The 10,890-nt window shown below is 37.2% G+C and overlaps 1 protein-coding gene across 1 annotated transcript; it reads left to right on the top strand.

The window, feature by feature from the left end:
- The first annotated feature begins 974 nt into the window (after positions 1 to 974).
- On the top strand, positions 975 to 10,291 carry LOC106937141 (kinesin-like protein KIF3A). The gene is made up of 10 exons (XM_015018493.1): positions 975 to 1,142; positions 2,460 to 2,733; positions 2,956 to 3,100; positions 5,885 to 5,969; positions 6,123 to 6,228; positions 8,315 to 8,454; positions 8,574 to 8,771; positions 9,082 to 9,256; positions 9,361 to 9,459; positions 10,068 to 10,291. The coding sequence occupies exons 1-10, from the start codon at positions 1,137 to 1,139 to the stop codon at positions 10,166 to 10,168; spliced, it is 1,329 nt and encodes a 442-aa protein (XP_014873979.1). The 5' UTR covers positions 975 to 1,136; the 3' UTR covers positions 10,169 to 10,291.
- Positions 10,292 to 10,890: the final 599 nt, after the last annotated feature.

Below are 10,890 nucleotides of genomic sequence, written 5' to 3'. Positions count from 1 at the left end.
AAAACGTCTTAGTTTTACTGGATCTAAGTGTTGCCTTTGATGCATTTAAACATAACATACTGAATGATAAATAGACCGTGCTCAATACGTTCCGATCTCAGCTGGTAGGAAGGGACTAATTTGTCATTTTCTGATTATAAATCAGAGAAAACCTTAAAGTACTATTATGTCTCATAACATATATGTTGATGACAACTTTTTATTACTGTAAGCACATGACAACAGTTCAGCACAGATACTTAAACAGTGCATCCATAGTAACCATGACAAATCTAAATTTCCCACTGCTTAATTCAAGAAAGGCAGAAGTTATTATTTTAAGTACCATAAAATTGCAAGGTTAGAAGTCAAAGCTCAGCAGCAATCAAGGAGGCAAATCGCCACAGTCCATGTACGGCAACTTTGGAGAAGACTAACTACAGCTCCATTAGTCAGAACAAAGATGGGTTTTTTTTTTTTAAATTACAGCAGCAGCACTAATAATTGCGTCTCTAGTCATTTTGTTTGTTTTTAGCATGGAGTTATCAATAGTACCTATCAATATTCAAACTAAAGGTAGGTTTTTTCTGGAATATTAAACAAAAGGGATCTATTTTTTTTTTTTTTTTTGTCCTCGTTGGGTTTCAAGGCCAAATAAAAATTAAGTTTTTGAGAGCTAGATAATGAGAAATTAACTTATAGCATTTTACATATAGGCTATGGAAGGTACTGGATACAGCGTAAGGAGCCAATACATTTGTTACATTGACTCCTACAATACGAAAAAAATATATATTATAAAATATCTTTTAGTCAGATATTATGCTGACTAATAGCTCAGAGTGCTCGTTTTTGTTATTAAAATAGCAGTTCTATGGTTTAATAAACTGTAGAGTTACCAAATGAACTTATGCAAAATAGGGCTAATAGATATTACTGTATGAAAATTGATCCATTATACTGGCCAGTCGAAACCAGTGGATACGCATGCGCACACCGACTCAGACTGGAGCTGACAAGCCAACGGCCATGAGCTGCTGATGAGAATCACAACATCGCTGGTGCACAAATTCAGCGAGCAGTAACCCAAAATCAAATGAACAGATCACTCCAAGCGTCTAGAAGCCTCCATATATAATACATTCCACTTCCTCACTATGCCGGTAAGTCGCCACGCCTTTTTGTATGTTTTTTTTTGTTTTGTTTTGTTCGTAAGTAGGGTTCCTCCCTTCTTCTGTTGATGTGATGCTAACCCCACTTAGCATCATTAGCATATCAGTTACCGTAGCTGTTGCAGGATAGAGAGATATGGTAAAGGCCTCTGACAACTGTCCGTTTCCTTTTAATGTTTTATGTACTACTGGGTGTATTTTATCACAATAGCTTTTAGTTTACGTTCGCTTCTTCCATGTAAGTGAACATTGCAGTTATTATTAGCCAGCCAGCTACGGTCAAAGCAGAGACCTTAACGTCGTTACCTAGCAACATCTTATAACATTTTGACCCATAAAGGGTTAATTAAAACCACTCAGCTCTGATTGATTTATGCATTTATTGTGTCTGCTTTAGACTCCGTGTTCTGTTATGGGGTGTTTATGAGACGGTAAATTGCGTCTGTACATACAGATGTAATTGCAACCCTGATAAAAACGCGTTAAAAGCTGTAAAATCTTTCATTTTAGCAGAATAGTCTCGCAGTGAAAATTGTAGTAATCCAACCTTTAATTTAAATATACAACTTATTTGCGGACTAAAATCACATGCCATAATTGCTATAACAAAATCAGTACACAGATATTGTCAATGCAACAATCCTTTGCCAATGGAGCAGCACTTCTCTTGTTACGTTTCACTGAACTGGAGCAAACAGAGAGAGGGATTTTTTACCATTTCTCCTTGGAGTCTGTTCCAGCACACACGAATCAAATGAATAATTAATTACCAGGCCTCTGTAGAATTTGCTGAGGTTTGTCCTTTCCATTTGATTCATGTGTGTGGTAGCAAATCCATCTGAAAGTTGCAGGAAAGCAACTAAGACCAATGATGGAGACCCCTGGCCTTGTCTAGACTGTCCAGAATCCTGGCTCCTCTCTTTCACTTATCTAAGACATTGGGTTTTCTGTAGGATGTAAGTATAGGGGCTGATATTGATATATTGTGTTAATTTAGCTTTATGTTTTGGAACAAGGATCTGAAAATCAGCCACTGTTTCCTTTTGTTTGTTCATGAGAGAGGATTGGCTAATATTTTAATTAGTTTGATGTTCTGAAGCATTTAAGTGTGGCAAACATGCAAAAAAAAAAAAAAAGGAAATCAAGAGGGGCAACCACTTTTTCTCACCACTATTTTTCCACAATACTTTTTCTGCATAACTTCATTAGGGATGTCAAAAATGATCCCGTGTGTGCATGTAGCATATCCCATGTTTTTTGTCAGCTATGCCCATAAGTCCAAGTATTTCTTATTTTTATCCATTTCAGAGCAGTAAGGCTGAGAAACCGGAAGTCAGCGATAATGTCAAAGTCGTGGTAAGATGTCGTCCCCTCAACCAGAAGGAGAAGATGATGGCCTACAAGCCGGCCGTCATCGTGGACGAGATCCGTGGTACCATAACGGTGAACAAACTGGAGACCCCCCACGAACCTCCTAAGACATTCACCTTTGACACTGTGTTTGGGCCTGACAGCAAGCAGCTAGATGTCTACAACCTCACAGCCCGCCCAATCATCGATTCCGTTTTAGAGGGATATAACGGTGCAGTTGTTGTCCTTAAAGAAACGATTTGTTTAATCAGCTCTGTTAAAGCATTGAAATAGTTAACTTTCAGTCGTTGCAGGGGCTACTGTAGTGTGGCTTATAACAAGCACATAACAGTACTCCCAAAAGACCTTGTACTTAATACTTTGTCATTTTCAATTTTCGTCAATCCATATTATTAGGAATGATGGAATTATATTCTTTGATTCCCACATCCAGGCACAATTTTTGCATATGGGCAAACTGGCACAGGAAAAACCTTCACCATGGAGGGGGTGAGGGCGGTACCAGAGCTTCGAGGGATTATTCCAAATTCTTTTGCTCATATTTTTGGACACATTGCCAAGGCAGAGGGCGACACAAGGTATGAAATCAGACTGTAGACAACGTTTTATTATATCCCTTTACATTCTGTAACATTACAATCACAAACATGGTTTTATTTTATGTGATAAAGTTCTGCATATTTATCAAACTTCAAAAAAAAAAAAAAAAAAGAAACACGGGTTTTAAGGTTGTGTCACGCCTTCTGCCCAGTGACTGCTACACAGTGTTTTGAATTTACACCATAAATTAAACTTTGGTGTCATTTGATCAGACGTTCTTCCTTCACATGTTTGAGGTGTTTTCTGTGAGACAAACTGCAAATAGTTTTTTTAATATATATCTTTCTTTCTTACATTATTCTTATCACTTTTCTATAAAGGCCATACTCGCTCCTTTTTATTGTACATTTAATGAAGTAAGTATGCTATTTACCTCATTGCATACTTACCAATGAGGTAAATAGTCAATCTGAGCGTGATAGCTGCAGTTTACAAAATATGCAATGCACTCTTTTATTTTTTGTAAAAAACAAAACAAAACAAAAAAAACCACCATGAAAATAACAATACAGAGCAAGTAGTGCCGCATTTCTTTCCACTTTATTTATACACTGTTTTGTGATGGTCTGTCACATAAAATCCCTGCAAAATACATTGAAGTTTTACTTAACAAGATGCTAAAATAAAGATGTTCAAAAGCATATTAATGCTTCTGCCAGATACTCTTGGGAAACAAACCTTAAAGCGTAATATAAACATGAACAGGAAACAGGAAATGCTGCTTGCAGAAACTAGGATAGGCATTGGTGTCTTTTCTTGTGAACACTGGTTCACCCAAACTACATGATAGAGCTGAGCTAGGATTTTTTTTTTCTTCTTTTTTTTTTGACATAGGTGAACATTTCATATCCTTAGTGTGGTCTACCCTCTTTTTAGATTGCAGCTGATAAACAGAGCTTTTCACTGGTAGATTAACAGCTTTGATAGTCATTTTGGAAATATGACACAACTAAGTGACTGGCAAGTTTTACTAACCAATACCATGGAATTGAATCTATTTCTCGTAACTGTACTTAAAGTTGTAAAGTGTGTGACGTGGTTTTGTTTCTGAACAGCTGTGTCGTATTAGCATCGCATAAGCATGAAGCTCTCCTGTTGCTAAGCTCTGAACATAATTTATCCTACTTACTAGTTATAGTTAAACATATGTCGTTCTCTGGATGAGCTCAGGAGAAGTAATTTTACCCACATACTTATTAAATCCTACTAAAGAAATATACAATGACTTGTCGTAATCGAAGCTAATTTGGTGATCAGTTTCCTTTATATATTCCTGTAATTGGCTTGTTTGTATTTTTTACCCTAATCTAGATTGTGGGAGCAAAGTGAAAGCCAAAGGTGTAAATCCCATCTCATTATTGGGGGGGACCATACACGGACATATTTTTAAGAGCAATTTTTAGGGGGGTCGGCAAAATTACAGTCAAATGTAACGTAAAATGTGGTTTAATTTTTTTTTTTTTTTATTGTGTTCAAGCTGCACCACCAAAAATGACTAGTAAGAAGCAATGAATAACAACCTGTTGAGACCCATAGAAGTCAAACTAAGATTCAAATGTTGCTTAGATCTGAGTTTGGTTCAGAGTCACCGATCTAATTTCTGCTACACCTTTACAAAATTTTAAGGCTCTAAATAAAAACAAGTTTTAATAAGTAACTCCACTTAATAAAATTTTTCATAAATATCGATTTATTGCAGTGGTTCTCAATACAAATCATGTATTATTTAAATTATAACTTAAGTTGCTTTAAACTTTTATTTTTTGGGGGGGGATAAGGAGGTTTAATTTCCTGGATGGCTGAGAACCTATAAATATGTAGGAATTGAATATCTGGGAAGAAGCATAACTTAAACTTAAAGGTCAGCACCAGAGTTTTCTAGAAAAATATTCATTTTATTTTGTGGTTTTAAAGGCTCTACGTTGAAGATGGAAAGAAATAAAGGCATACTTTATATTTTTTTTACTGTCAGCTGCAGGAGCCCCTCTGCTCTCAGCTTCCATACAGAGCTGTCGGCTAGTGCTAACGCTCAGCTGCCCCCTCCCATTTCAAACTCTTCTTATTAAAGTAAGAGTTAGAGAGCTAAATATTGAAATATTGGCTACCTTTGACAGAAAAAGGAGCTAAGTCTATGAAAACAATGTATCAGTTTAGCTAGTTTTGATTTCCAACGCATAAGGTGGCAGTTTATCATGATTCAGCTGAAATAATGAACTTTGTTCTGATTTTTATTGTTAATGTGTTTCTTCCTATTGAGCAGTGAAAGTTAATAAAACGTGTTACATGTCTTTTGGTTAAATATTTACTTACTGGAGGGTTTTTTGTTAGTGCTGCAGAGCCACAGCTAACAGCTAGCTCCTCACTTCAGCGGCTCTAACGGAGCCTGTGTCATTCAGCAGCGCAGCTGTTGCTCCTCCTTCACTTTTTACTGAACCATTGTTCTAACAATAGGGGGCGGGGGGAACCTACAAATTAATTCTTATTTTCTTCTTAGATAAATGGCGGATTTACTTTGTTCTTCGTTTCTATTGCCTTTTTTTATATTGATATTGTTTAAATACAAGGGTTTCTTTCATGATTTCTTTGGTTGAGGCAATTCTAGACTTTTCCAAGATTGGGGGGGTCCGGACCCCCGACCCCCCGGGATATACACCTACGGTGAAAGCATTTATATACACACGGCTCTTTGAAAGGTTTCAACTGTGTATATTCCTACATCAGCCTTTTTAAAATGTAATTAGTTCTATGTTTGTCTTTGACAGGTTTTTAGTTCGTGTTTCGTACCTGGAGATTTACAATGAGGAAGTGCGGGATTTGCTGGGCAAGGACCAGTTGCAAAGGCTTGAGGTAATGGGACATATACATTTTGCAATCAATTATAAAGGTTTTGCACAACGAGTTGTCTTAAAAGTCGCGGTTGTCATTTGTCTTTGCTAAACTCTAAATTTGGACTTGCAACTGTTGCAACTTTCAATGATAAAGATCTTTTTTTTTTTGTAGGTCAAAGAAAGACCTGATGTTGGCGTGTACATCAAAGATCTCTCTGGTTATGTTGTAAATAATGCTGACGACATGGACAGGATTATGACTCTCGGTCACAAAAATCGTAAGCACAACCACTGAATTGATAAGGAATCATGACAGCAACAGATCAAGCATGAAACACATATAACTGACTATCAACTCTTGTTTCTATGAGAAATTCTGCTGTTGTCTGAGGTTCACATGCACCTCGACTGGGCACAGATGTTATAATACATTTGGGGTTTGAATGGATTATTTGAATTATTTTTCTCGGGTGGGATAATGCAACTGCATAAAGGCTCAATGATGGTATCTGGCTGGATATTGGATAATTTTTTCCAGATAAAATTGATAGAGTTCCATTAAACTGGTTTGTTTGCTGAAACTGACCCAACTTTCAAGCCTAGTTCTTGCATTTTCTATACAGTTAAAGCCTGATTCCGGTAAGGCTATTCCAGAAATGTAAAGTTAGCCATCTTTATCCATGCCAAGACCAGTTTCAAGGTATGATTATTGTGTTGGAGCACCTAGCAGTATCCGCGTTTTAACCATGACATCCAGACTGTCACCCTCATACGTCGAATGTGGACATTTTTTTTCTTCTTGTTCACACTGTTGTGGTTAACATTTCACATGTTTTTGTAAAGACATGAATGAATGCAGAGAGTTTTGTTCAGACCTCCACTATCTCTCCCTGCAGCTAATGCTGAGTCTGTTAGCTTATAGCAGTGTGTGTTTGGTTTTTAGATTTGTTTGCCTGTTTCACTTACTAGCTTGACTTTTTTGCCTGAAGTATTCCGGCATTCTTCTGGCCAATATATTGATTATTGTGCAAATCCATCAAGATGATCAATACTATTTTAATTTTGTTTAAATATTTAACATATGCAAAACGTTATTACAGACTAAAAGTAACACTAACAGAGAAGCCATCAACTTTTTTTATTAGTAGTATTAGTATTCGTCTATAGTCGTATAATATCATGTTAATAATATAAATTTTTTATTTGCTGTGTTGACACATACCAAATCCAGTTATTGAATTGCTTCAGGCAAAACTTTATTTTTATCACATATGGGGGGACAGGAGTGACCCCTACTAAACAAGCATGGTGTTCAGAATTTCATGCTATGCTCCAGCACATAACTTTCTTTAAACCTTTACTATGACTTGAAATATTTCGAAGCTCATTGAAAATAGCCTCCATGATTTTTCTCTTTGTGCACACAGCAGTCGTGGTGCAGGAGGGATTGTGTGTTTATTCTTCTGACTGTCATCAAAATGAAAGTCTGTTGCTTGTAGTGAAAAATGCTAAGGCGGCATTATGTGAAATGCACTGCAGACCCAGGCTTCTGTTTGTTAAGTCAGTGTGCATAAGGCGTTGAACTCCTGGTAATCCTTCCCCGCTGTAACAAAAAAAATCCTGTTTTGCACGCACGACTTTGTTGATGTCATTTTACAGAGAATTTACTGCCTCTGACATATGACATATATGAATTTGGCTCATCCAGGAAGTGTTGCAGTTCAATTTTTAAATTACACATACAGACTTCCTGTGTCAATTAGAAAATAGTATATCAATAACACTTTTTGTACACAAACCTCAGTTTATAATAATAGTTTTGGGATAGTCTCAAGACATTTTTCACACCACGATCAGTTGCAACATAATGATGTCTATTTTTTTTTTATTTTTTTTTTACCGTATGTCACATCTGCTCAGGAAATGGAAAAAAAATTAAAGATAAAATGTGACATTTTTGTTGGATGTTGCAACGATATTACTCATGATAAATCTCACCCTTCTCTTTCTTACCGTAAAGTGATGTGTCCAATGCTCTGAAGTTTATTGAGCACTTTGCAGTGAGTTTTAATCCAACATACTTTACATGTTTTTGTATTCAAATGATGAATTCATGATCTTGGAATATAATAGACATCACCAGTCATCACATACATGTTTGGTGAAAAAGTGGCTTTCAGATTTATGAACACTGTACCATTGTCATTAATAGTGGTGGTAGCGTTATGCCGAGCTTCTGCTTTGCTGCCAGCGGTACTATTGAATTGCACAAAAAGGTTGAGATATTGGAGGAGCACTACACAGTACTTTCAGTGTTAAATGTCAAGTTTAAATTGATCTTTTTCTCTTTTTATTTTGGTGCAGGATCCGTCGGTGCTACAAACATGAATGAGCACAGCTCCCGCTCTCATGCCATCTTCACCATCACCATCGAGTGCAGTGAGAAGGGTGTGGATGGTAACCAGCATGTGCGCATGGGAAAGCTTCATCTTGTAGATCTGGCAGTAAGTATGAATAATAAAAGCTGCTTCTTTTTAAACTTGAACGAATACTTCTAAGTAAGCCTCGCTGCACGTGTTCTGCACAATCTCCGCCAACTGCCGCTTATTCTCAACAAACACAGGGCTCAGAAAGACAGGGCAAAACCGGAGCCACAGGCCAGCGTTTGAAGGAAGCAACGAAGATCAATCTGTCCCTCTCCACCCTGGGTAACGTTATCTCCGCCCTGGTGGACGGCAAGAGCACTCACGTCCCGTACAGAAACTCCAAACTGACCCGTTTGCTTCAGGATTCACTGGGAGGAAACTCCAAGACCATGATGGTACAGCTTCAGTTTGAACACAATATTAGGAGCCTTTTTTAAAATGCCATGTCTCACGTGGATTAATTGTTAGGCTGTGTTACGGTATTCTGATAAGGCTTTTGTGTCGGATTTAAAAGTACTATTTGAAAAAAATAAAACAACCTTTAAGCAAGTTGTTCTTTTACAGATATTAAAGGCACATTTCTGTATTGCATTTCTTTGATGTGATATTCTAATTTTATATGTATGGTTTTCAATAGTTGTCAGGGTAAAGTCGTTATACCTGTATCTATCTTAAAATTTTACCCAACATACCTTTCCCTACCAGTGTGCAAATATAGGTCCTGCAGACTACAACTATGACGAGACCATCAGTACCTTGCGCTATGCTAACAGGGCTAAAAACATCAAAAACAAAGCCAGAATCAACGAAGATCCCAAGGACGCCCTTCTACGGCAGTTTCAGAAAGAGATCGAGGAGCTCAAAAAGAAACTGGAAGAGGGTAAGGAGCTAAATAATAAAAATATATATATATAACATGCAACATGCGTGTTTTCTTCAGAGACTAAAATGTTGTTGTTGTTGTTGTTGTTTGTGCAACACTAGGGGAAGAGATTTCTGGGTCAGAAGGCAGCGGATCAGAGGAGATGGACGAAGGGGACGATGATGCAGGAGAGGCAGGAGAAGGCCGACGGAGGAAGAGGGGTAAGAGTTGATCATTAATGAGCACAGATTGTGGAAAAAGTTAGACCACCCACATTTTGGTGTGACTAAAACAAAATCTTGTCTTGCAGTTCAGTGTGCGGTTTTAGCACAAGAGCAGATAACCATCTACATGATTTGCATGTAGCTTGTTTGATCCGTCGACAGCGTTTAATGCTAAGCAATTATTCAGCTCCTAAGATCTGAATCAAGTCGAAGTTGTTTTGCAAGGCATGACTAAACCTGCATTTAACCTTGTAGTTTGCTCATTTAGGAGTTCCCCCCGGTATTCTCAACATGTACCTACTGTGAGTGGTGTGAAAAAAGAACGAGAATCATTTTGTCGTTGCAATAGAATTCCAGCTAGTTAGTTTATTTTTATTTTTAGATTTCTTTGTGATTTCAGTTTTAAGTTGTTTCTCTGAGCTTATCTGGTCTGTTGAGTTAGCAGTTTGCATGCCTGTGCCTCCAGCTTTTTCACTTGCAAATTATTTTCGCCTTGTTTTTCTGTTCTTAAACTTGTAATCACATTTTCCTACAACTGTTTATGGTTTATCTTTCTGTCATGTTTCTGTCTTTGGGCTTTGGGACTTCTTCTGCTTCTTTTTCAGACAGTTGTGATATCAGCAGAAGTAATAGTTCAGAATTTACCGACACTTCCTCAGTGCCGCCACCCACTGACGCCGACCTGCGGGATAGTGAGTTGGAGTAGCCCTCTGCTCACCAACCAGCCTGCCCACAAATTACAGCCCTTTTCACACATGAGCACAGAAATTTTAAGCTTTTAATATATTCAATCCAATGTGATATTTTTGCTGCTGTGACTACACAATCATTTGCATGTTTTATTTTATTTCTTTTTTCTTTGTGCCTATTACTTTTCCTGACTTATATGGCTGTTTTCTCAAGGAGAAGAAAATAAAATATAAATATATTAATATGCTCCTTGGAGTAAAAATTTCTAGAAAGCTGAGTTTTGCAGCATGGCAGCTGCTTAAAGATCTTTTGGGAAGTTTAGCATATTCAATCCCTTAAATCTGTAGACAGCAATCCCTTAAATCCAGTCAAAGTTGTCATATATGTGACCTATACTTTTACGTTATTAATGCATGTGGTTCAACATCTTTCTGTAAGATGTTGAACACTTTTTAGTAACACTGTAAATATCTAAAATGGTTTGGGTGATGTATAGGTAGGTGGTTTTCCTTAGGGGGTTTCCTGTTGCCTTGATGTCAAGTCTACAAGCTGAGTCAGAGACAGTATTTTTTTTCTCTTGCCATAGATGTGAGATAATATGAAAAACTGAGCAATGGTGCAAAATGTTGGAGTATCACAGAGTTTTCTTCAAAGGCATTTTAAATTGAGTGACTGACAGTTGATCTCAGTCATATTTAGTCACTGGAAATTTGATACGGATACTTGAACCAAATCGAT

Source organism: Poecilia latipinna, unplaced genomic scaffold (genome assembly GCF_001443285.1).
Source record: "Poecilia latipinna isolate Pla-1442-1.1 unplaced genomic scaffold, P_latipinna-1.0 Scaffold2284, whole genome shotgun sequence".
In the NCBI taxonomy this organism is placed as follows: Eukaryota; Metazoa; Chordata; class Actinopteri; order Cyprinodontiformes; family Poeciliidae; genus Poecilia; species Poecilia latipinna.
The sequence above is the reverse complement of the archived record's forward strand: the minus strand, read 5'-3'. Positions and strand labels throughout refer to the sequence as shown.

Bases quoted from the DNA above. Each gene is read 5' to 3' on its own strand.
- LOC106937141 (XM_015018493.1), top strand. The intron at 5,970-6,122 runs GTAATGGGACAT...TTTTTTTTGTAG, and splicing joins ACCAGTTGCAAAGGCTTGAG to GTCAAAGAAAGACCTGATGT. The intron at 9,257-9,360 runs GTAAGGAGCTAA...GTGCAACACTAG, and splicing joins CAAAAAGAAACTGGAAGAGG to GGGAAGAGATTTCTGGGTCA.